The sequence below is a fragment of the Sardina pilchardus genome, chromosome 23 (assembly GCF_963854185.1).
Source record: "Sardina pilchardus chromosome 23, fSarPil1.1, whole genome shotgun sequence".
NCBI lineage: Eukaryota > Metazoa > Chordata > Actinopteri > Clupeiformes > Clupeidae > Sardina > Sardina pilchardus.
Genome location: NC_085016.1, coordinates 1,411,629 through 1,438,486, shown reverse-complemented (window position 1 = coordinate 1,438,486; position 26,858 = coordinate 1,411,629). Strand labels below are relative to the sequence as shown.

At 42.7% G+C, this 26,858-nt stretch overlaps 2 protein-coding genes across 3 annotated transcripts in view; one reads left to right on the top strand and one right to left on the bottom strand.

The window, feature by feature from the left end:
• The window catches only part of abcc4 (ATP binding cassette subfamily C member 4 (PEL blood group)), a 39,140-nt gene extending 18,865 nt beyond the window's left edge, over positions 1-20,275 (top strand). For both annotated transcript variants that reach the window (XM_062527458.1, XM_062527459.1), the window contains 19 exons: positions 9-103; positions 1,617-1,703; positions 2,394-2,490; positions 2,587-2,808; positions 3,388-3,525; positions 4,361-4,398; positions 6,979-7,094; positions 7,382-7,528; positions 8,202-8,281; positions 9,900-10,050; positions 10,311-10,430; positions 12,657-12,767; positions 13,369-13,469; positions 13,740-13,931; positions 14,406-14,651; positions 14,956-15,128; positions 16,658-16,763; positions 17,194-17,328; positions 18,153-20,275. In XM_062527458.1, the coding sequence (XP_062383442.1) occupies positions 9-103; positions 1,617-1,703; positions 2,394-2,490; positions 2,587-2,808; positions 3,388-3,525; positions 4,361-4,398; positions 6,979-7,094; positions 7,382-7,528; positions 8,202-8,281; positions 9,900-10,050; positions 10,311-10,430; positions 12,657-12,767; positions 13,369-13,469; positions 13,740-13,931; positions 14,406-14,651; positions 14,956-15,128; positions 16,658-16,763; positions 17,194-17,328; positions 18,153-18,236 (2,439 nt within the window). In that variant the 3' untranslated portion in view covers positions 18,237-20,275. The remainder of the gene's footprint in view (positions 1-8; positions 104-1,616; positions 1,704-2,393; positions 2,491-2,586; positions 2,809-3,387; positions 3,526-4,360; positions 4,399-6,978; positions 7,095-7,381; positions 7,529-8,201; positions 8,282-9,899; positions 10,051-10,310; positions 10,431-12,656; positions 12,768-13,368; positions 13,470-13,739; positions 13,932-14,405; positions 14,652-14,955; positions 15,129-16,657; positions 16,764-17,193; positions 17,329-18,152) is intronic.
• gpr180 (G protein-coupled receptor 180) lies at positions 20,276-26,833 on the bottom strand. Its single transcript, XM_062527460.1, has 9 exons — positions 26,611-26,833; positions 26,216-26,356; positions 25,255-25,455; positions 24,702-24,882; positions 24,300-24,349; positions 23,832-23,989; positions 22,939-23,130; positions 21,261-21,338; positions 20,276-21,050 (listed from the first exon to the last, which is right to left on the bottom strand). The coding sequence occupies exons 1-9, from the start codon at positions 26,750-26,752 to the stop codon at positions 20,898-20,900; spliced, it is 1,296 nt and encodes a 431-aa protein (XP_062383444.1). The 5' UTR covers positions 26,753-26,833; the 3' UTR covers positions 20,276-20,897.
• Positions 26,834-26,858: the final 25 nt, after the last annotated feature.

Genomic DNA, 26,858 nt, shown 5'->3' with positions numbered 1-26,858 from the left:
GCTCCTAGGACATGGAGCTGCTCCCTCAGGGAGACCTGACTGTGATCGGGGACCGGGGGGCCACCCTCAGCGGAGGACAGAAAGCCCGCGTTAACCTCGCCAGGTACCAATATATATATCTATGGCCAGGTACGGTATGATCTGAAGAAGGGCTCAGGCCGACACATGACTGATTCAATTGAACGTGTCGTGCACTCCCACATTACCTCTTCTGTCACACCCACGGCTCGTACGTTTGAAATCAAAACGGCCTTATGAAAGAGGCGTGATTTATTTGTTTAAATAGAACCAGACTGATCCACCACCTCGTTAATTTAGATTGATTTGAAAACGTGGACTTTGTCATTGACCTTCTCGCTGACAATTCTTTAATCCAGCAAGAACACAAACATAAACAAAGTGAACTAAATAGCGAACGGCCATGGTGGTGTGTCATCACATAACCTCTCAAAGAATTGACCTAACGAAAGAGTCAAGTGCTTGAGGTGTGCAAAATCGTGCTTGAGGTGTGCAAAATCATCATTTAAAACTCACTGTTGAAAAAGAACATTTCAGTTAGCTGCTTCTCCAAATGTCAATGTATCGTATCTATGCTAACAAAGCTGTAGACCTCAAGGAACCTGTTATGCTCGAGATCATGATTCAAAGGACCCTAAGGGCACAATGTGTACAGACTGAAAAGAGCTTTTTTTTTTTTACTTACGCTCCCTTACACACATGGGAGAATTTTCCCTTAAGTCATTAACTAGTTGGTACAGTAGACTGTAGACTGTAGACTGTAGACTTTGAAGGTTTGGGGGCTTTGAAGGTGTGCCAAAGATCCTTCATTACTATCTCTGGGTGTGCTTTATTTTCCATGCAGCACCATTCAGCGCTGGTCCCTTTAATACCTTTAATGTAAACATTTAGCTCTGTGTTGACAACATGTGAGTGGCCCAAATAGACCTATGGCTTTGCACTCTGTGTAGCCGGTAGCCTGTAGCCTTTATACTGAAACTAGCCCTTCAGTTAACCAAAGCAATGTGTCTGAAAACTGAGTAAGAACTCAGAGACTACACACCATGAATGTTTGGGATGCTATGAATTAAATATTTTGATTCGGCTAAGCAGGATTGATGTTGACTGAAGGGGAACTATGCAGGTTTTTTCGTTTAATTTAGCTTAACTGAACAGCTTCGGAGTCGTTGGAATGGTTATACAGTACGTCTTTTTTGCGGGTTGAATGGTGGCCGTTTCACTTCCACCTACAGTAGCATCTGTGAGCGGAAAAACTACACTTGCAACTTTTTGCTGGTGGGCCGGTGCACTGACAAACAGAAAGTCTTGCAGCGACGCAGCCTTGCTATCATGCTCATGAAAATGCAGACGGACCGATTGAGTGTTGTAAGATATACATGCTAAAGCTGTAGGGGAAGCTCTACAGAGACACTTGCAAGCGTAAAACGAGAAAACAGACCTGGACAAACCTGCATAGTTCCTCTTTAAAGTGTTTGTGCTCTCTGTCATGAGTGCTCCAGGGCTGTGTATCAGGATGCGGATACATACGTGTGTGTGTGTCTGTGTTTGTGTGTGTGTGTGTGTGTGTGTGTGTGTGTGTGTGTGTGTGTGCTCTCTAGGGCTGTGTATCAGGACGCTGATATCTACTTGCTGGATGATCCTCTGAGTGCTGTGGACTCTGAGGTCGGAAGGCATTTGTTTGAACAGTAAGTTGACTTCACCTCAGAAGACTTAAGTTGCCCTGTGTCTTCCCTGGATTAGTCTGTGTGACACACATTCGGATGCTTGGGGAAACTAGAAAAGCACTCCGAGAGTGCAGACCTCCGCCAAAACAGAACCGCCTCCTGGATCCAGATGGTGATAAGGATCACTCCAAAAATGGAATGGTTTCTTCCTTGGGTCATTTCAGACCTTTCCTAAAATGTAATTGAAATCCATCCATAACTTTTTGAGTTATCTTGCGAACATACAAACAGACAGACAGACAGACAAACAAGCCCCTATGAAAACCTAACCTCCTTGGTGGAGGTAAAAAGATACACTTTGATGTACTCTTTTTTTTGGGTAAAAAAAGAGTACATCAACAACCGTTTTATTTTCACTGTGAGTGAGGGCCTTAATGAAAATAAACATACTATGTGATACACTGATATGATGACACTACAGCTACTGAGACTAGACCAGAGTGATGCACTTTTTAAACATTTTATTTAGCAACTTTTATTTCCAAACCGCTCATACCGAACCACTTTTGAGAGGACTCAGTGCAAGTGCAGGATCATTTACAAAGAGATACAGTAGAGGCCCAACAGTCACATGTTCTGAATTCTGAGAAGAGGGGACTTTTGAGGGGACTCATTGCAAGTTTGTTGACCCATTCCTCTGCTTTTAACCAGGTGTATTTGTGGCCTACTAAAGAAGAAGCCTCGCATCCTGGTGACCCATCAGCTGCAGTACCTTAAAGCAGCAGATCAGATCCTGGTTCTGAAAGAGGTGTGTTCCTCGCATTCATTTTCCTCTCCTCTAAAACACACACCTCCACACGATGGACCAGCTCTAACCCCTTTCTCTCTTTTGGATCTGTTACAGGGACACATGGTGGCCAAAGGGACCTTTTTAGAGTTGCAGAACTCGGGCGTAGATTTCACGTCCTTGCTGAAGAGTGAGGAGGAGGAGGAGGCGACCCCTAGCGCGGACGGGTCGCAGAACGCCACACTGAAGTCCGCCCGCAGCAGAACCCTCTCTCAGAACTCCGTGCGCTCGCAGGCGTCCTCGCTCCACTCGGTTCAAGATGCGTCGGACAGCCTACCGGTAAGCACCACACCACACAACCTACCGGTAACCACGACACCACACAACCTACCGGTAACCACGACACCACACAACCTACCGGTAACCACGACACCACACAACCTACCGGTAACCACGACACCACACAGCCTTCCGGTAAGCACCACACCACACAGCCTACCGGTAAGCACAACACCACACAGCCTTCCGGTAACCACGACACCACACAGCCTACCGGTAACCACGACACCACACACCACACAGCCTACCGGTAACCACGACACCACACAGCCGAAAACTCAAGGCTAATGGAAAACTGTTTGCAAACGTTCGCCTATGTTTGCGAATTTGAATGCACCTCAGTGCTGTCAGGTGTGTGTGCCTGTGTGTATTGGGGGCAATAAGATCTCTGTGAATATTCATAAAAGGACAGTGAACTTTTGCACTCCTTTTTTTTTTTTGATGGCTTCCGTCAATCATTTGTGAAGTGTAATCTGCTCTGATTTAAATCCCTAGACAAGTATAGCCTGTTTGCCTGTCTGACTGGTTTTGCGTAGTAAGATGTGAATGTTGATATGTGTGACTTTTTGCTGTTGACAGGCAGAGCATGTGCACACCATGTCGGAGGAGACTCGCTCAGAAGGCACGATACCAGCTGGCCTGTATGTGAAGTACATGCGAGCAGGAGCCAATGTGGTGGTTCTGCTCGGCCTCATTCTGCTCAGTATTCTTGCCCAGGTATGTCGACACATGGGTCAGGGTTTGGCTTTAAATTGACCACCAGACTACCAGTATTATCATGCATTCTGTTTATACCAAGGGCTCTTCATACGAGTAGCAAGATGGCCGAAAAACAAGAAGTTACACAAAATCACCATACGGCATACCCTCCTAAAGTCGTCTGAGGAAGAGCTGTCTCGTACAGATCAATGGGCCCCTAGTTCGTGGAGAACCCCAGTTCATTTCTCAAATGACCTGTTGTAACAAGCCGCATGTACAAATGAAATACATGATTAAGTCTTTGAGTCACGGCTCTTCCCAAAATCTACTGCTCTCTAACGAACGAAAGAGAGATTTCGTAAGGGAAGAGAGATTAAATAAAGGCTCGTCGACATGCTCGTCCACATGCACTTGTGGTAGAGGTTTAGAAGGTTTCTGTAGTCTTCAACTTGATGATACGCCAGGCAATTTGTTTTTTCTAAAGACATGTAGAAATATACTGCCTATGACTTGCTTGGGGTGGGCAGTATTAAACAATGCCTCTAGCCACTAACAAACATCAGTGAAATACTGGTTGCAGCAATATTCCTATGGTGACCTGAACACAGCTATCTTTGTTCATTCATTCATTCATTCATTCATTCATTCATTCACTCATTCACTCATTCAACCATTATTTATTCATTGAGTATAAATTGAGGGTAGGTCTGTGACGCCGAGATCAAACAAAGGTAGAATAGATCAATATTTGTGTGTTCTGTTAAATATTGTCATGTATTAATGAAGGTAGACTAGCTTCATATTTGCGTATACTGTTAGTATAGTAAATATTGTCATGTGTTTGTCTTTGAAGGTCACTTATGTTCTTCAGGACTGGTGGTTAGCCTACTGGTAAGAACATTTCAAATAGATTGTCAATGGTCCTCTTTTAGAATAAAGTGTTTTGTTCTTGCTCAGCATTCCTTTTTGTTATTACAGTGCATGAAAATGCACTGTACTGTTCTTCCTAGACTTCTTATTATTATTATTCCGCTTACCACTTTTTCTGACCGCAATTTCTCTTCAACCGTTTAACTTAGAAACTTCATTCAAACGTTGTAACGTAGGTATTCTAATGGATCGGGTTGCTATGACTTTTCAACTTTGTAACTTTTATACTTTTTGAACTATTAAATAAAAACTATTAAAATTTCCCCATAGACTTAACATTGACCTCTATGACATCACAATCGGGTCGTTGAGCAATTAGAATCTTATGCCAGGTGGCCAGCCCCACCTGCAGCAGCCCTCTCTCTCTCAGGCTTTAAGCATACAATCTCTCTGTGAAGACTACATATCCTGTTAACTGTTTCCTCTGTCCACAACTGTTTCAAAATAAAAGTCCTCACTGCAATAATACACTATTAAATCATTTAACCACTAAAACTACTCAACTATTTAACTGTTCAACCATTCCAACTGTCAGTTATCATCAACTATGCCTCCAGTCAACTAAATGAATCCTCTATGTACCTAGCAACCAACATAGCAACCATTAAAATTAAGCATTTTTGACAGTTTCCATAGCAACCAACATGATTATACTACAGTAACTTCTTTATTCTTGATAGTGGGCACCATGGATACCCTAGCAACTACTGTTTCAAAATAAAAGTCCTCACTAGCAAGTTAGCATTGTTAGCATGGTTAGCACAGTTAGCATTGTTAGCATAGTTAGCATTTTTAGCATAACTGCTAAAAATGATTAGCTAAGTTAGCTAATCAACCTGGTTAGCATTGTTAGCACAGTTAGCATTGTTAGCATAGTTAGCATTTTTAGCATAACTGCTAAAAATGATTAGCTAAATTAGCTAATCAACCTGGTTAGCATAGTTAGCATAGTTAGCATTTTTAGCACAACTGCTAAAATGATTAGCTAAGTTAGCTAATCAACGTGGTTAGCATTGTTAACATAGTTAGCAATGTTAGCATTTTTTAACATTACTGTTAGAAATCATCAGCTAAGTTAACTTATCAACCTGGTTAGCATTGTTAGCATAGTTATCATTTTAGAATACCTGTTAGAAATTATTAGTTAAGTTAGAACAGGAATTTTTAAGCTTTAAAATGTCTACCTTAACACTATCAACTCTCTTTAAACTATGCAACCACTATGTTTACCCTAGCTACACCTTAGTAGCCATATCTACATTTTTTTGCATTTTCATGCACTGGTAATTCCTTGGAATTGCATTTCTAGTTATTATTATTCCGCTTACCACTTTTTCTAACCGCAATTTCTCTTCAACCGTTTAACTTAGAAACTTCATTCAAACTTTGTAACGTAGGTATTCTAATGGATCGGGTTGCTATGACTTTTCAACTTTGTAACTTTTATACTTTTTGAACTATTAAATAAAAACTATTCAAAATTTCCCCATAGACTTAACATTGGCCTCTATGACATCACAATCGGGTCGTTGAGCAATTAGAATCTTATGCCAGGTGGCCAGCCCCACCTGCAGCAGCCCTCTCTCTCTCAGGCTTTAAGCATACAATCTCTCTGTGAAGACTACATATCCTGTTAACTGTTTCCTCTTTCCACAACTGTTTCAAAATAAAAGTCCTCACTGCAATAATACACTATTAAATCATTTAACCACTGAAACTACTCAACTATTTAACTGTTCAACCATTCCAACTGTCAGTTATCATCAACTATGCCTCCAGTCAACTAAATGAAACCTCCATGTACCTAGCAACCAACATAGCAACCATTAAAACTAAGCGTTTTTGACAGTTTCCATAGCAACCAACATGATTATACTACAGTAACTTCTTTATTCCTGATAGTGGGCACCATGGATACCCTAGCAACTACTGTTTCAAAATAAAAGTCCTCACTAGCAAGTTAGCATTGTTAGCATAGTTAGCATAGTTAGCATTTTTAGCATAACTGCTAAAAATGATTAGCTAAGTTAGCTAATCAACCTGGTTAGCATTGTTAGCATAGTTAGCATTTTTAGCACATCTGCTAAAATGATTAGCTAAGTTAGCTAATCAACATGGTTAGCATTGTTAACATAGTTAGCAATGTTAGCATAGTTAACATTTTTAGCATTACTGCTAGAAATCATCAGCTAAGTTAACTTATCAACCTGGTTATCATTGTTAGCATAGTCAACATTTTAGAATACCTGTTAGAAATCATTAGTTAAGTCAGGACAGGAATGTTTAAGCTTTAAAATGTCTACCTTAACACCATCAACTCTCTTTAAACTATGCAACCACCATGTTTACCCTAGCTACACCTTAGTAGCCATATCTACATTTTTTTGCATTTTCATGCACTGGTAATTCCTTGGAATTGCATTTCTAGTTATTATTATTATTATTATTATTATTATTATTGTTGTTGTTGTTGTTGTTGTTGTTGTTGTTGTTGTTGTTGTTGTTGCTGCTATTGTTATTAATATTATTTGTGATTGACAGGGCCACCAAGCAGGCGGAGCTGAACACCACGGTGGCTGTTACTGACGGCTTCTCTCACAACAGCACATCAACACCTCAAGAACTGGACTTGGAGTTTTATCTGGGCATCTATGCAGGTAACCTACAGTATATGCTCTCTGCTTATGTACTCCCTGCTGATTCCTGAGAGAATATCCCTGCAATCTACTGGGACCTAGAATTGAAAGAGGCATTAGCAGAGACACTAACAGAATGAAATAGAACGTATTTATTGTTATTGAACATGTACGATGAAATTTGAAAGCGCATAACATGACTGATTAAATACATTTGTGTTGTAGATGGGTTCAGTATTGCGTTGTAATGAGCAGGTATGGTGTTTTTTCCCTTGTCCGTTTCCATGTGCTTCCTCTCTGGGTGTCAGGCTTGACGGGAGCGACGCTGCTGTTTGGATTGATGCGGAGTCTGATGTGTTTCAAAGTGCTCATCCGCTCCACTCAGAAGCTGCACGAGCGCATGTTCAACTGCATTCTGCGCACGCCTGTGCGCTTCTTTGATGTCAACCCAATCGGTGAGTGTGTGTGATATGCTCTGTGCCAGTAATGTGGGTTTAAAGTGTCTCACACATTTAATCCCAGATGAGTTGGCAGTGTGAGATTAAGATAATTCAGTAAATTCACCATAATTTGCCATTATGAGCAATAATTGTGGAGGATATTGTATTTGCAGATAAAGACGACAAAAAACAGGACATGAAACCCCTGAAGATGAGAATGAATATATTAGATAGATATATCCAGTATAAACAAGTATGAATATATTAGATAGATATATCCAGTACACGCAAATCACCTCACATTCACTACTGCTAGTGGTCAGTCAGCTCCCATTTAAAAGCAGAATGAGTTGATGCTCCACTGGAGATATACTGTATGAGCTGCCTAAAGAGCCTGATGTGGCATCTTGTCCATTCCCGATGCTTCAATATGACTTCTTGAGCACTTGCTTGTTTTCTCTGTCAAGTACTCCAACTGTCATTATGACCAAAAGGCATGGCCCTATCTCTGTCCTAGTGTTTTAACAATCTCAAAAGAAACCTGAAAATAATCTCAGACATAAAATGTGTTAACTTCTAAATGGGCATATATGCACAGAAATATATTGGTGCTTTTAAAAGTTATACTTGCTTGCTAGTTGAAAATGTAATTATGTTTTTCCTTATTATTATTATTATTTATTTACAGGAAGAATCTTGAATCGATTCTCCAAAGATATTGGCCAGCTGGATTCATTGCTACCGTGGACTTTTGTAGATTTCATTCAGGTGACTTATAGTATTTTCTTGTTGTGTGTTGCTTCTGAGTTCTGAAAATAGATAGTCTAGTTAGATAGTCTAGCTATGATTCTGCTGAGAGGTGTCGTACTGTACGCACATCTGATGATTACAGATGTTGATTTGTCGACTCCAAGCTTTACTCTCTCAGGGAGCCCACTGGTCAGGACATTTCTGGAATTTTACTGAATATATTCCAAGCATGGAAAGTACATGAATTATATAAATTTGGGGGCAAAGTTATGAAATATCATGTCATTTTGTTGTAGCAGTTTAAAATGTAAATATATGAAAATATATTTACATGCAGCATTGTTGTTGGCCTTTTCCTTTAGTGCTTGCTCCCGTATGGTCATGGAAATTCAGGATTTCTATCAGGGAAAGCCTGGGAAAAGTCCTGGAATTTTATTTTTGGCTTGTTCTCACCATGTGGATGGACAAGAGCCCAAGGTTCTCAGAAAACGATGCCCGGGTGCAGGCATTTGAGCAACAGAAACGATTTGGCCAAAAGGACAAACATTATTTACAGAAAATGTCATTGGCTTGTGTCAGCAACTCCTACCATCCCAGACACACACAAATATGCCTTGGTTACAACCGAAGTGTAGCTAAGTGGAAACACACACTCAAAAACTTCTGAAAAAAGTCAACTGGGTGCTGGATTCTGTCTGTAGTGTAATGAATGTTTAGGGGAAATAAGGACAGCACCCACAGGGCCAACTTTTAATCACCCTTTAGGATGTTCCAAGCTAATAGCTCTTCAGCGTGATAATGGTGAACGTTCTGAGCTAATAGCTCTTCAGCGTGATAATGGTGAACGTTCTGAGCTAATAGCTCTTCAGCGTGATAATGGTGAACGTTCTGAGCTAAAAGCTCTTCAGCGTGATAATGGTGAACGTTCTGAGCTAAAAGCTCTTCTTCAGTGTGATCACAGAAGTAAACATGTCCTTCCTTTTGTAGAAGTTTTTCCATAGTGCAAAGTACTATGAAAAGTTAAATGTATCATGAATCAAGTGAACAAACCTGAACTGCATTCAACTGCAAGTTAAAACAGCAAATCAAACAAAAAAAACCTGACAGTGCCTGACAGGAACCAAACTTTTCTGAAGAAGAACTAGAAGGTGATGATCCACAGAACAACTTTTTGAGCAGTGTTGTCTGGCAGTGTTTCTGAGCCAAGTTGTCTGAGCACTTTCCCTTTGATATTGCCCATCCGCTGTTCACCTGGAGACCTGTAGTCATCAGTGGGCAGCTTTCCATGATCATCCAATCAGAACACTGGGAACTGGTCATGTGATTATCAGCCAACATTGCTCAAAAAGCTGCTCCGTGTGTCATCACCTCGACACTTTTCCGGAAATAATAGAATGTTGAATGCCGCTGTCGCTTAAATTTCAGTCTTTCAGAGATGAATTTATTTTTACATATGCCTAATTTAAAAGGGTTAATCCAATCCAGCCACATTCAAATGTTGACAGTGCGTTGACACTGTGCGTTGACAGTGAAAAGGTTTTCCAGTGTGACACTGCGTATTGTGGAGAACTACACTGTAAGCTGCACTAACCTGCTTCATGTTGGGATAACACCGCTTGCCTGTGTCTGTTGCTAGGTGTTTTTGCAAATCATCGGCTCGATTGCAGTAGCGGCTTCCGTGATCTTCTGGATCCTTCTGCCGGTGATCCCTCTGCTGATTGCGTTTCTCTTTCTGCGCCGCTACTTCCTTAGAACCTCCAGAGACATAAAACGCCTTGAAGCCACCAGTGAGTTCCATGTTTGTCTGCTAAGAGGTTTACCTGTCACTAGCAGTGAGTTCCATGTTTGTCTGCTAAGAGGTTTACCTGGCACTAGCAGTGAGTTCCATGTTTGTCGTGTTACGTGTTGTGCGATCCGGGGTGTGTTCATATGTGTGTGTGTTCTCTGTTCTACGATCCGGGGTGTGTACTTCTCTGTTCTACGATCCGGGGTGTGTACTTATATGTGTGTGTGTGTGTGTGTGTGTGTGTTCTCTGTTGTTCTGCAGCGCGGAGCCCCGTGTTCTCCCACCTGTCGTCCTCGCTGCAGGGTCTCTGGACCATCCGGGCCTTTAGAGCCGAGCAGCGCTTCCAGCAGGTCTTCGACGCTCACCAGGACCTGCACTCAGGTGAGCTGTTCCTTCTGATCCTATCACATTAGAGGCATAAAAATAAATTTGTTTCTCTGCATTTAACCCAATTTAACCAAATTAGTGAACACACACAGCACACCCACAGTGAGGTGAATCACACAGTAACTCAGAGCAGTGAGCTGCCTGCCCAACCAGCGGCGCTCGGGGAGCAGTGAGGGGTTAGGTGCCTTGCTCAAGGGCACTTCAGCCGTGGTGGACTGGTCGGGGATCGAACCGGCAACCCTCCGGTTACAAGCCCTAACCAGTACACCACGGTTTGAGAGGCACCCATTATCTAGTGACCGGTGCATGTGCTCTAGCTTGAACCTGTGGGTTCATGATCTCCATATGATTATATATGTTATATTATATGTGGATGTGCTCTTGCCGGATCTCCATATGATTATATATGTTATATTATATGTGGATGTGCTCTTGCCTGATCTCCATATGATTATATATGTTATATTATATGTGGATGTGCTCTATGATTACATTGCATGTAAATGCAATGTACTGTTATCCCTGTTCTTTTTATTATTATCGGGATAATTATTCTTCCTCCGACCAAAATCAACGATTTATAACGCTAAAACCACTTAACCGTTTGACGTCATTCAAGCACTCCTACAAAGATCTTGTAACGGAGATTTGACGATTGTATTTTTGACATTTGTGAACTTCATACTTTTTGAGATATTTACGATAAAAGAGTTTAAAATTCCCATAGAGTTTACATTGAGATCCTTTGGCGGCAAAGACTAATTGTTACGTCAGTGCTCAGCTGTCAGTAATCAAGGATCTTTGATCCGCTTTAACCCTCTCTGTCCAAACTAAAGCCATGCCACCGCTGCAACCTGAATGTTTTGTCTACTCATTAAACTGTAGCTGCGTGCTGAGTAGCCTACTAACAGCTATGAAAACATTCTACCATGCCATAGCTGCTGTAAACCAGGACGTTATCGTCTTGTCTCCTGTTAGGCTACTCCTAACTTGATTTGTTTATATCGTTACAGTAACCGGTTTGCTCTCGGTAACGTTATCAACAGCTAAAGACAATCTAACCTAACGTCAACGTAAATCTAACACTGTATTTAGCTAACGACAACCAAACTTGCTCCAGGCTAGGTTTTTCGGTATCATTCACAAATTAAAAACCTTTGTTAACAGCTTGTACATTCCTATTAGGACAATCACACACCTGGAGACACTTCGAAGAACATACTAGCTCATCCTGTACAAATATCCTACTGTAAGCTAACGTTACATTTGCTAGATATCATACCTGTTGCTGCATCATAGTTGATTGGCGTTGTTTGAAATTGTATTCCGTATTCCAATGGTGTCTAAGTCTATGGCCTACTTTTAACCTGCATTAGTGTAGATATGAAGGCTATAAGCTATCCTACCAGTCGTTTCACTGTAGGCTACTAAAGTGTCAGCTCTTGCAACTCGTTTGAAGTTGCCAACTTCATTTCAGTCTTACATTCTAATAAATGAAGAGTTATTTTCCATAATAGCCTATATCCACAATTTTGATGCATTTTCATAAATCACTTTTTAAATGTGACTTTCCAAGTAATTTCAGTGGAAATGTAATTGGGTTATTTTTTATCTATTCTTCTGTGTAGCCTAGTTGTCTTTTTAACTATAGACCTAATAGGAATGTTTTACACAGTCAGCAACCTTTTTGCATTTACATGCAATGGTAATTCCTTCCATGGAATTACATTTTCTAGTTATATATGTTATATTATATGTGGATGTGCTCTATGATTATATATGTTATATTATATGTGGATGTGCTCTATGATGATGTATGTTATATTATATGTGGATGTGCTCTATGATTATATATGTTATATTATATGTGGACTTGCTCTTGCCTGATCTCCATATGATTATATATGTTATATTATATGTGGATGTGCTCTATGATTATATATGTTGTATTATATGTAGATGTGCTCTATGATTATATATGTTATATTATATATGTGGACGTGCTCTATGATTATATATGTTATATTATATGTGGATGTGCTCTATGATTATATATGTTATATTATATGTGGACGTGCTCTATGATGATATATGTTATATTATATGTGGATGTGCTCTATTATTATATACAGTATGTTGTATTCTATGTGGACGTGCTCTTGCCTGATCTCCATATGATTATATATGTTATATTATATGTGGACGTGCTCTTGCCTGCAGAGGCCTGGTTCCTGTTCCTGACCACGTCGCGCTGGTTTGCCGTGCGGCTGGACGGCATCTGCTCCGTGTTCGTCACCATCACGGCGTTTGGGAGTTTGCTGCTCCAGAACAGTAAGATAAATGGCCATATCACTGATATCAGGCTGCTGCAGGGCTGACCGTGGCCAGGCACTGGGCCTGAAGTCAGGCGTGGACCAATACATTCTATTACACGGTCACTTTCAGTTTGAGCTGCTTTAATAACGATCCTGATGGCTTGGACACAACACCTTGAAAGGCCCCATAAATGTCTTGGTCCCTCCTTTGACTGGTTCTGGAATTAATTTGTTGTCCACCGTTACACAGTAGTCTCTCTCCTAACTGGGCCCTATTCTTAGTCCCTCCTTTAGACCTCCTATAACTGGGCCCTATTCTCCTTTCATTGGTTTAGAGTTTGTTTGTCCACCATCACACAATAGCCCTCCTTTAACTGGTTCTGGGTTTAATCTGGGCCCTGTTCTTGTTACCTGGTTCTGGGCTTAATCTGGACCCTGTTCAGGTTAACTGGTTCTGGGCTTAATCTGGACCCTGTTCTTGTTAACTGGTTCTGGGCTTAATCTGGACCCTGTTCTTGTTAACTGGTTCTGGGCTTAATCTGGACCCTGTTCTTGTTAACTGGTTCTGGGCTTAATCTGGACCCTGTTCTTGTTAACTGGTTCTGTGTTCTCGGCAGGTCTGGACGCGGGGTCCGTGGGCCTGGCTCTCTCCTACGCAGTGACTCTGATGGGGATGTTCCAGTGGGGGGTCCGGCAGAGTGCAGAAGTGGAGAACCTTGTAAGAGAACTTAGAACTTGACTAATTGCAATTTTTACTGTGTGTTTTTGTGGAACTATGTCAACGCAGGACAAAACAAGAACAGAATATCTTGAGATGTAGCTGTTAGTATGGCTGTCTTCTGTGTGAGTGTATGTGTGTGTGTGAGAGTATGTGTGTGTGTCTCTCTCCCCCTCTCTCCCCCTCTCTCCCCCTCTCTCTCCCTCTCTCTCCCTCTCTCTCTCTCTACAAGTCTGCATGTGTTCATATTGACTGTTTTTGTGCGATCAGATGACCTCTGTGGAGAGGGTTATGGAATACACTGAACTGGAGACTGAGGCATCATGGGAAACGGAGAAGCGGCCGCCCCCCTCGTGGCCGAGCAAAGGTCAGATCACATTCGACCAGGTCAACTTCTCCTACTACCCGGACGGACCTATCGTTCTGAAGAACATGACCGCTACCTTCAAGCCCAAAGAAAAGGTAATGGACTTAGACATACTTGGACAGTATGTGAGTTGGTGGTTGGTAGTCGTGGTTAGTAATTTTGAGGGTGTATTCTGTAATACAGAAGACTGCTCCGTTGGTCATGTTTGGATGTTGATTGGCCACTGGGGGAAATTCCCTACCAATAGAACAAGGAATTTCACACCTGTCCTGTGTATATCCTGAATTAAAATATAACTTCAGACATCCCCTGTGAATACTGTATCCCAAATTAAAATGTAACTTCACACCTGTCCTGAGTGTATCCTGAATTAAAATACAACTTCACACCTGTCCTGTGTATATCCTGAATTAAAATATAGCTTCACACCTGTCCTGTGTATATCCTGAACTGAAATGTAACTTCACACCGGTCTTGTGCATATCCTGAATTAAGATATAGCTTCACACATCCCCTGTGCATATCCTGAATTAAAATGTAACTTTACTGTTTTCTGTTGTATTTTGCAGGTGGGCATCGTTGGTAGGACAGGTGCAGGAAAGAGCTCGTTGGTGTCCGCACTCTTCCGGCTGGCAGAGCCCGAGGGGCAGATCAGGGTGGACGGCCTGCGCACCTCTGAGATGGGCCTGCACGACCTGCGGCAGAAGATGTCCATCATCCCCCAGGACCCCGTGCTCTTCACCGGAACCATGCGCAAGAACCTGGACCCCTTCAGCCAGCACTCTGACCAGGAGCTCTGGAACGCCTTAGAGGAGGTACACACACACACACACACACACACACACACACACACACACACACACACACACACACACACACACACACACACACACACACTCACAGTAACTCATATTTAGATGTGAGATGGCAAGATGTGTAGGCATGATGACAACAAATATGATTTCTGTTTGTTACGCAGGCATTTTCACCTTTGACCCTCCAGATAGATAGATAGATAGATACTTTATTGATCCCCCAAGGGGAAATTCAAGAATACAATAATCCAATCCAATGCAATAATCTGTAATAATCTGTACTAATCTGTACTAATCCGCGCAGGTCCAGCTGAAGTCGGTAGTGGACGAGCTGCCAGGGCGTCTGGAGACGGTGCTGGCCGAGTCGGGCTCCAACTTCAGCATCGGCCAGAGACAGCTGGTGTGTTTGGCACGCGCCATCCTCCGCAGGAACAACATCCTCATCATCGACGAGGCCACTGCGAACGTGGACCCCAGGTGAGGAGGCTGGACAGCACACCGCCGGCCGGGTCACTCACCACTGATTGGGCTAAAACAGAGGAGAGTAGTTTGGGTTTTTGCTCTCAGGGGTGTTTTTATGAAGAGGTGCTAAAAGGAGAATAGAGCAACCAGGTAGTTACAGTGCTACACTATGGGGGCATCTTTAACATCAGCTGCCAGGTAGTTACAGTGCTACACTCTGGAGGGCATCTTTAATATTAGCCAGGCAGTTACAATACTACACTATGGGGGCATCTTTAAAGGGATAATCCGGAGTGAAATGCACTTTAGATAAATTTTTCGGACTATTGGGAGTACATGCGTTGAGTTGACACCAAAATCATGTCATTCGGATGTATTTTGAGAAAGCTCACCGTTTTTAGCCAAAACTCGTTAGCCTGGAAGTGACGCGGGCATGTCTTTCGCCGCTACAAAACGCTATTTTTATACCTCTTCTACTGTTCCAAACAACACTACACTTATGTGGTAGTGAGTAGAGGGTCCCTAAAGCCAAACCGAAGTATCCCCACGTCTTTATGTGGTCGGATAGAGAGTCCAGAATAAATTTAATCGAGTCAGTACCTTTCCGGAAATGTCGCTGCTGCAGCTGGCAACGCTTGTTCAACTCTTTATTAACATTTCCGGAAAGGTACGGACTCGATTAAATTCATTCTGGACTCTCTATCCGAACTCGAACTTTCTCAAAATACATCCGAATGACATGATTTTGGTGTCAACTCAACGTATGTACCCCCAATAGTCCGAAAAATTGATCTAAAGTGCATTTCACTTTAGATCAATTCGGGTAGTTACAGTGCTACACTATGGGGGCATCTTTAACATTAGTCGGGTAGTTACAGCACTACACTATGGGGGCATCTTTAACATTAGTCGGGTAGTTACAGTGCTACACTATGGGGGCATCTTTAACATTAGTCGGGCAGTTACAGTGCTACACTATGGGGGCATCTATAATATTAGTCGGGTAGTTTTAGTGCTACACTATGGGGGCATCTTTAATATTAGCCAGGCAGTTACAGTGCTACACTATGGGGGCATCTTTAACATTAGCCAGGCAGTTACAGTGCTACACTATGGGGGCATCTTTAACATTAGCCAGGTAGTTACAGTGCTACACTATGGGGGCATCTTTAACATTAGTCGGGTAGTTACAGTGCTACACTATGGGGGCATCTTTAACATTAGTCGGGTAGTTACAGTGCTACACTATGGGGGCATCTTTAATATCAGCTGCCTGGCTGCTATAGCTGTTGTCTGCAGCAACTCAAGCTAGGTAGCACCGTTTTTTGTTTTTTTTCTTCCAAGAGATGAAGATCTATGTGAAAAATAGTCAGAGTTCTGGTTTGATTAAGCTCTTTTTTAATCCTAGTTAAACGAGTGTAGTTCTCCTTTAATCCTAGTTAAACGAGTGTAGTTCTCCTTTGATGTGGTTTGATTAAGTTGTCCTTTAATCCTAGTTAAATGAGTTTAGTTCTCCTTTAATGTGGTTTGATGTTGTGCTGCAGGACAGATGAGCTGATCCAGAAGACCATCCGAGAGAAGTTCCGAGACTGCACAGTGCTCACCATCGCTCACAGGCTCAACACCATCATTGACAACGACCGCATCCTGGTGAGGCAGCCATCTGTGGCGTCCTGCTTTCTCTCGTTGTCATGTAGAAGTGGTCATTCCTTGGCTTCAGAATCACAGGAAATCTCATGGAAACACTGAGACTCCTGTGCTCTTCTGGGTGCTGAACTGTAATACGTTTCCATTAATGTCCATCAGACAAAGGAACGCTCTGGTCTGGGTTCCCTCTCTCATCAGCCATGTTTCAAACCGCAGTTTACAGCTGAACTTGTTTAACTCTTACTGTTACATTACATTACACTTAGCAGACACTGTTTATCCAAAGTGACTTACGTATGTCAACTATATTACAAGGGATTACATTGTCCCCAGAGCAGCTTGGGGTTAAGTTCCTTGCTCAAGGGCACAACGGTGGAAGCCGGGAATTGAACCGACAACTTTCAGGCTAGCCATTCATTGTGTGTGTTGGCAGGTTCTGGATGCGGGCCACATCCACGAGTACGACGAGCCCTACACCCTCCTGCAGAACCCCGACAGCCTGTTCCTGAAGATGGTTCAGCAGACGGGCAAAGCGGAGACCGCGCATCTGATACAGATGGCCAAACAGGTTTGTCTGTCAGACAGCACTCATACGTCAGTGTATTTGACATCCATTGGTCTGTTCCTAGACTTTGCTGACGATGCACAAAGTCTAAACACACTGCACAGCTACAATGAATTTATGTGTTAAGATTAAATAGTTTTTCTTTGAACAGTTATATCCTTTTCAAGCCATCAGTTAGGCCATCAATTAGTCAATGCTTGTTCTAATCATTTAAAAACACTTAAATCGATTTAACACAAGGTCAGATGAACCTGGTGTTAAACACGTTTCAAGTATAAATACAACAAAGAATCTGGTAAAGCACTAAAGACTGAAGACTGTAACTGTCCACGGCAGTCGCTGTTATCTTATATGAATGACAGGAGACTCAAATATTTGTGTGAAGTCTTCAGCACATTAGCACAAAGACTTTCAGTGGGAAGTTGAAAGGAGAGAGTCCAGTAGGATACGAGCAGCCAAAGTAAACCACTTTTTTTTTTCACCGCTGACTGACGAGGCTCATTGTGTCCGTAACCATGGCAACGGATTGTAAGGGGGCTGCGAGGCTCTCCCAAACATGTCCCAGCATGCTGTTCTGTGTCACGCTAACGAAGGACTACTGCTCAGCACAGAGGGGAGCTTATACCCACACCGCTGATCCAGAGTCTGCTAAAAACTTAAACAAAGTGTTTGGTTTTTGTTGTTTGTTTTTGACAAGTAGCCCAAGCTTCGCCTGAATTCTTTAAATGATAAACTTGATTAACTGTTTTGGCAGTAGTCCACCTGCATTTCAATGTGCCATGTCACTTACATACGATGACACGCTTTCTTCTGTCCCCTCTACACAGGCATATAACAAGAGTCAAACCAGTCAGACCTCTAAAGGAACTACTGGAGACGGCAGCCTCATCATCTTTGAGACAGCGCTGTAGCTGTGGACTGAGATCATGGGGCAGCAGGAGGACAAGGTGGACAGCCAGAGAGGCCGAGCGTACCACGTCCGAAACGGCCATCTTGGATGCGGCGGGATCTAAAGCAGAACAGTGTAGACGGAGTAAGAGACGGTTTGAACAACAGGGAGCTCCCATTTAAAGGGTTTTTTTTTTTTCATTCTATTTTATTTTATTTGCAGTGACGTTTTGAGCCCCAGGGCTCTTCCTCAGACTAGAAGCCCAGCTCATAAAATCACTCGTGACCCATAATGCATCACGTGTCCGCTCCGCAACACAGCACGGCCTGTTAGGACCAGGGACGCACTGCAGTCGCTTACGAGATCATGGTGCTCGCTCTCTCTCTCATGTTTCATTAGCCCCCAGGGGATGCCAGTCCAAGAGAGTCATGCTGTAGGTTTATGAAGGGCTATTGAAAGAGGCTAGAAAACAGCTGCTGTGCTCAAAAGCTATGCACTTACTCAACATATGTGCCTGACCACCTGTAATATGTGTGTAACAACAGAGGAATTGTTGCACAGAAACAAAAGTTTTAAAAAAGTCTATTTTGACAGGAGTGACCCTTTTAATATGTTGTGCACGTATATATACTGAAGCTGACTTTCTCCTATGAAGCTAGAGTGCACTCTGGGCTGTTGATCCGTGTAAAGGAGAGATCATTTGAAGCTTCGGAGAGACTTGTTAGTTGGACAGTGAGGTTTTTAAGGTAAAGAGGCATGTTAGGCTAACCAAGAGACTCCTGGAGCCAGCTTGGTATCCAAGGCAACTAAACTAAAATGTTTGCCTACATTCTTCGTGTTTGTATTTGAATGTTTGTATTTTCTTTGTATTATAAATGACTGTTTTGTAGTAATATCATTTTTTATATCTCACGCAAATGATAGTTCTGTAATGAAGACCAAGCAGCTCCACATTGTGGTGCTGTCTGATACTGATGTGGCATTTGTAATGGTTGCCTTCACTGTTAAAGTATTTCACTCCAGCGCATACTTCTAGCACTAAGGTCTCAACTGCTCTGGAGTCCACTGAGGAATCACCTCCGCTGAAATAGCTGGAATCGTTTTCTATTTAAGATGTCGTTCATCATATTTAGAGATATATTTTCACTATATTATGGAGTATAACTGATGAAAATGTATACGTCCGTTCAAGAAAATAATGTCAAGAGTATAATGCTGGTAAAGTAAATGCTGTTGCATTTTACACACTCAATCAACTTCAGATTATTATTATTATTGTATTTTATTTTTATTTTATTGTAAAGTCAAGTGCCTGTTCTTTTACACTGCTTCATGTGGATCAACAGCGATTGATCACTATGGTAGGTGGTCACATTGAAGCCCTTTGAAACCACACGTTTTTATTCAGAGTACATTTCAGGCCAGTTGGTTAGTCTGTTGTGTATAATGTCTCGACCATGTGGAGTTTACTGAGGAATGTTTGTTTTGAGAAATGCTGACTGAAGAGGATGCGTGCAAGGGAAAGATACCAAAGTGCCTACACTTCAAACCGTGTCTAAACCACTGTAGCACCTTACTTGAATATAACGGAATTTTACTCAGAAAGAAATCTAAATGGTGATTTCTGTGAAAATTGAAAGATAACAAGAAAAATGATGACAAGGCTATGAAGGGCCCATATGTTTCATTTGTTTCATTTGTTATTATATAAGGACTCATCTTATCATTATTTAATTTGTTATTTTATAATGACCTATATCTTATTATTTTCTTTCCAAGTAACACGAAGACCACTTCAGCTGCTACCAAAAATAACAATAGATCAAAATCATTGTTTTCCAACCTTACTGAGATATAAATTGGTCATGGTCTTTGATTAAGTCTTGATTTGGGTATTTATTGGCCAATTTTAAACACTATTGTCTATTTTATTTTGTTTTGGCAATCAGTGATACCATGATACATCAATGTTTGTGTGGCTACTGTAAGTTCACCATTAAAATAACTATCTGATAAACATGTCAACCCACTCTGTTTCAATCATTGAAACCATACATCTCAAATTCTAAATTGCACCTTTATTAAAAAATAATTATTTCATCATCTTCAGTGCATAGAAATGATTCTGACCCTCACCGCAACATAGTAACAACTGCCTCTGTGCTATTATGTGTCACCCATGAGATTGTGTTTTTTTAAAAGGAAAAAAAAAAAGCTTTGTGGATGATGAACTAAAATGAGTTTTGCCCTATGTCTTTGATAGGAGACATGCATGTCAAACATCATATACAAATAATTCAGATAAATATGCCAAAAGAGACAGCAAAACAGTGATCACACGGTTACTTTGTACATACATTTATAGCTCGTTTAAGTTCAGGAAACAGCCCCTCCGCGTACATAAAGCTCGAGGCTGTAGAACCTTTAGTCTCTGCGCCGTATGAGCGCAAAATAGTCCTGTGTTCCAGCGTTCATCAATCGGTGTCCTGCGTTGTCTCCAGCATCAGTCTCACTCGGAACATTCCAGTTGCTCGTCCTTTTTGTCTGCAGCTCTGCACAAACGCGTGACCGTTACGGTCCGCTTTCAAAACAGACCTTCTCTCCTCTGTGATTGTTGAGCAGTCTGACCACAGCTCCGTGTGTGTGTGTATCCATGGTAACATGCAGAAGCCACCTCCGGGCGTTAGAAGCGGTCCCGGGGCCCTCTGGACATGCTCAGAGGCAAGGTCACGGAGGACAGAGAGGACACCTCCCAATACAGGCTCCTGGACAGGAAGAGCTGGTAGAGGATGATGACCGATATGGACTGGCACAGGATCACCCCAATAGCAATGACCTACAGCAGACACCAACGACAGGGAACACTGGCCGATTAGTGTGTTTGGTGTGTGAGTGTTTAGTTCTATGATAAGATAAGATAGATAGATAAATCCCACAAATGGGAAATGTACTTGTCACAACAGCCCAATAGCACAATAAATAAAAGAACATTTTTATACAGTATACATGTCCAGCATCATGCTCTGAGCTGTCTTGCTCATCTCACCTTTTCCTGCTGGTGCTCGTTAAAGATCCCTGAGATTAGAACAAGCACGGGATGGCACAGGAACCACAGAAAGCAGCCCTTTGAGTTCACACAGAACACACAAGTTGATTAGCAAACAGTTTCAGATTGGACACAAATCCCAACACTGAACTCTGAACGCTTAAAAAGGTTATGGTTATGGTTATAGTTATTTAGCAGACGCCTTTGTCCAAAGCGACATACAAATAAATAACAATAACAATGAACAATTACAAAAATAGCAATATTATCATCAATAAAAAAGGTGTATTATTTCCTGTTGCGGATTCTTGGTGTTTTGACTTTTGAGCCCCCAACGTTGTCTTCAAGGCAGCGCTGGTTAGGGTTAGGGTTAGGGGTAGGATTAAGTGCCTTTAAGTCAACGGTGGCAGCGCTGCCTGGAAGACGATGTTGGGGGCTCAACACACCATCGAGCCCTGTTGCGGCCCTATTGCGGGTCTGTTGCGGTAGTGCTACTGTACCATTGCTTTTTGAGTCTTGCTAACAGACAGACAGACAAACAAACAAACGCCGGTCCCCGATGAAAACATATACCTCCTTGGCGGAGGTAAATAAATAAAAAGGTGTGTTTCCTGTAGCGGGTCTGTTGCGGTAGTGCTACTGTACCATTGCTTTTTGAGTTATCTTGCTAACAGACAGCCGGTCCCCGATGAAAACATATACCTCCTTGGCGGAGGTAAATAAATGAAAAGGTGTGTTTCCTGTTGCGGCTCTGTTACGGTAGTGCTACTGTACCATTGCTTTTTGAGTTATCTTGCTGACAGACAGACAGACAAACAAACAAACGCCGGTCCCCGATGAAAACATATACTGTACCTCCTTGGCGGAGGTAAATAAATAAAAAGGTGTGTTTCCTGTTGCGGGTCTGTTGCGCTTGTGCTACTGTACCATTGCTTTTTGAGTTATCTTGCTAACAGACAGACAGACAAACAAACAAACGCCGGTTCCCGATGAAAACATATACCTCCTTGGCGGAGGTAAATAAATTAAAAAGGTGTGTTTCCTGTTGCGGGTCTGTTGCGGTTGTGCTACTGTACCATTGCTTTTTGAGTTATCTTGCTAACAGACAGACAGACAGACAGACAGACAATAAAAAGGTGTGTTTCGTGTTGCGGGTCTGTTGCGGTTGTGCTACTGTACCATTGCTTTTTGAGTTATCTTGCTAACAGACAGACAGACAGACAGACAGACAATAAAAAGGTGTGTTTCCTGTTGCGGGTCTGTTGTGGTTGTGCTACCTGTACCGTACCTTGGCGGAGGTAAATAACTAAAAAGGTGTGTTTCCTGTTGCGGTTGTGCTACCTGTACTGTACCTTGGCGGAGGTAAATAAATAAAAAGGTGTGTTTCCTGTTGCGGTTGTGCTACCTGTACCGTACCTTGGCGGAGGCAGATAAATAAAAAGGTGTGTTTCCTGTTGCGGTTGTGCTACCTGTACCGTACCTTGGCGGAGGCAGATAAATAAAAAGGTGTGTTTCCTGTTGCGGTTGTGCTACCTGTACCTTGGCGGAGGTAAATAAATAAAAAGGTGTGTTTCCTGTTGCGGCTGTGCTACCTGTACTGTACCTTGGCGGAGGTAAATAAATAAAAAGGTGTGTGTCCTGTTGCGGGTCTGTTGCGGGTGTGCTACCTGTACTGTACCTTGGCGAAGCGCAGGTAGAAGTCCCTCTTGAGTGCGCTGCGCTCGGCGGAGGTGATGTGGTAGAGCACGGAGGCCAGCAGGAGCGCCAGCAGCACCCGCAGCAGCAGCAGCAGGACGCCCGGGACGCCGCGCTGCGCATGGAAGCTGTGGTGCTCCGTGTCCTCAAACTGCTCCCAGATCAGCAGGACGCCCTGGAGACCAAACCACCGCAGCATCAGCATCACCACGTGGGATTTTAGAAAAGTGATTCTACAGGTGTTCTATTCAGCATGGAGGTGTCATGGGAAGGACAGTGTAATGGATCGCATGTCCAACAACGTGTTGGAATAGAGGCACAGGACAGGTTGGGAATAGAGGCACAGGACAGGCTGGGAATAGAAGCACAGGACAGGCTGGGAATAGAGGCACAGGACAGGCTGGGAATAGAGGCACAGGACAGGCTGGGAATAGAGGCACAGAAAATGTTGGAATAGAGGCACAGGACAGGCTGGGAATAGAGGCACAGGACAGGCTGGGAACAGAGGCACAGGACAGGCTGGGAATAGAGGCACAGGACAGGCTGGGAATAGAGGCACAGGACAGGTTGGAATAGAGGCACAGGACAGGCTGGGAACAGAGGCACAGGACAGGCTGGGAATAGAGGCACAGGACAGGTTGTAAATGCCTTATTCAGCTGCCTGATGAAGGTCTAGCAACCGAAAGCTTGCTCAGTAAAGCAATTTTTTGCACAAAGACCTGAAGTGTGCGGATTTTTTCTTAAAAATCCACAAGTTTATACTAAATCCTGCACCTCACACGGATGAGCGGTGATCTTTTACTTTTTTGTAAATGCCTTATTAAAAAGTAAACTAGAACAGAGATATGATCTAAAAGAGACAGATGTGGTGTGCACCTGCGTGAGCACGGCGGCGGCGGCGAGGGAGGTGGAGGTGGGGGACGAGTCCCACTGGAGCGGCTTGCTCTGGGACTTCCTGCTCCGACTCAGAGTCCACCCCATACACAGACTCAGCAGCATATACAGCATCTGCACCTGGGCCACCATGTCACAGACTACACACACACACACACACACACACATATATACATATATATATATACACACATATATATACACACACACACACACACACACAGGGATTATAAAGATCAATTAAACTGTTAATCCTTATACTGCACCTATACTTTCAGTGATTGTAATAATTAATTTCTTCTTTCACAACAATTTAAGTTTTTGAGCCTAATAGCCAGTAACCAAGGGACCCATTGGCTGTAAGATAGCGCTGGAACCCTCTGGTGCAGGGCAATCACTATACATATGCTGAATAATATGCTGTAACTGTATACATAACATACAACTCACACTCAGCTAGACTCCCCATCAGCGGGGTCCCCACACCATCTCTGGCATACCTACGTTCACAAGAGGGAACAAGCAGAGACATATATAACATATAATGGCGTAGAGACATATATAAAACATATAATGGAGTAGAAACATATAATATATAATATATAAAACATATAATGGAGTAGAAACATACTGTATATAATATATAAAACATATAATGGAGTAGAAACATATATAAACATATAATGGAGTAGAAACATACTGTATATAATATATAAAACATATAATGGAGTAGAAACATATATAAAAAACATATAATGGAGTAGAAACATATATAATACATTTAATGGATTTATAATGAAGTGATGAATTGCTGATGGATTATATATTCATGCGAAACATTGTTGCCACCACCTGGCCATGTGGATGTAGTTAAAGAGCACCGACATCCCCTGCAGCAAGAGGGCGATAGAGAGCACTTTGAGCACTGTGTGCATAGGGCCTCCCTTGTGTAGCGCCTGCCACAGCGGCTGCATGTAGATGCAGGATGCGATGAAGTAGACCAGAATCAGCAGGAAGTAGAAGCTGTGGAGACCTGAGAGGACGAGATCCAGGTCAGCCATATTGCCATAGCAACACCATCCTTCAATTTATTATGGTTTGGGGTATTTGATCATGTAGGGCTAAAGGAGCACGGTAAAAGATCAAGTGCCGCTTCATAGCTATTTTGTGGCTCTTGTGCAAACATCATGATGTCATCCTTCTACTTCATTGCAAGATGGCACTAAGCTTATTTGAAAAAAAATGTAACTTTAGATAACTTTTGTAATCAGCTTCTTTGACCGTGTTATACCTCTTGGTATTTACAGAGTGGGGCCCAATCTCATAAATGATGATAGAAACATCCAGTATTGCATGTCCACTGTAAGGTCACTGGGTAGATCAGGACCGTGAGCTCTCCACTTACCTCCCTCCTCCGCACTGAAGTGGTCCATCGGGTTTCCTGCAACATCCGGATTCAGCAGAACGATCTGGAAGCGGACGTCCTCCAGAGGGCTGTCCAGGTCCTGCTCTGTGCAGGTGTAGCGGTCCACGTACACGATGTGCCAGGCTTGGGGATACAGCTGTTGAGGAATAGTCTGATTGTGCTCCTCTGCACTCAGTGATACTGGGGAGGGGAAGGGGGGGGAAAGAGATACATCACTTCCTGTGATCTAAAGCCAGAGGATGGGCTCTCAACTTTTCTCCTAGATCCTCGATCCTCGATCCTCAATCCTCCAGGCTCGTTCCCACTGAACTGTAACTAACACTGGATGGACTATCCCATTGTTGCCACCCCATCATTCTTCATGTAGATCAGTGAGGACGAGGACCGAGGAAAGAAGGGAGGACGTATAAAAGACTAAATGAGAGGCACCCAATGAGTTAATCAGAGCAGTGCTGCAGAAGAGTTTAGGGGTGCCTCTCATTTAGTCTTTTATACATCCTCCCTTCCTTCCTTGATCCTTGTCCTCACGGATCTATAAAGAATGATGGGGCGGCATCAATGGGACAGTCTATCCATTATAGATCAGTGGGAACACGAACGCCCCTCGAGGACCGAGCATCAAGGATCGAGGAGAGAACTTGAGAGCCACCCTAGGACTCATGCATGAGACTGATCAGCTGAGGGAACTGCTAGACCAGAGACAAAGAACCAGAGCATGCCTTGCCATGCCATGCACTCAGGATTTTGCCTTAAACCCAGCAGTGAAGCCAGTAGTGATCCTAAAATGAACAGAACCATATGCCCCTCAGATCAAATACAAACCACATGCATCCAGGTGCGTCTGTAGGCTATTTGTTGTAGGTCTAATACTAAATCAATCTGATGAAGTGTAATCACAGCGTGGCAGTTACCATTGCCAACGTGATGTAATGGGACTCACTAGACATCTGGGCTCGAGAGACCCGGTCCAGGCAGCTCAGGTTGTCGAAGCCCTGCGTGTTGTGGAACATCAGCAGCTTCGCCTCCTTCCGCACTGCCACGGGCACGTTCTCCAGCCGATACACCATCAGCCCATTTCCAGCTACATAACACACACACAAAGGATTTGAAACACTGACTGTTTTTTTTTATCAATACATCAATGCGTTTTAAACTCATCATAGACTACTGGTAGTAAGAAAACTCTTTCTGTTCACTTGAATTTTGAATGCTGAGTTCATGAATCATGACACCGCTGGATTATGCAGCCACAGACTGAATAACAGTAGTAATACATTGCCTCATGGCGTAGTTTGCCATGCAATATGTAATTTTGAAAATCAGTAGAGCACCTACCCTGATAGAAAAAATTGGTGATGTATTGACCTCTCTGCTCCCTCGCCAAGTCGCTTCTGAAAACCCCAAATATAGTTTTTCCGCTTACAGAGAAAACACATTGTAGCAAGAATATAGCTATTGTAATAGCGAATTGATACATTGTTGCACAGCAAGCTGCGTGTTAAATGTTTTCAACCTCTTATTACGACAATGAATGGAATACACTTCAGGCAGCACCCCATTTAGCTGAAGATTTGATGGATCCG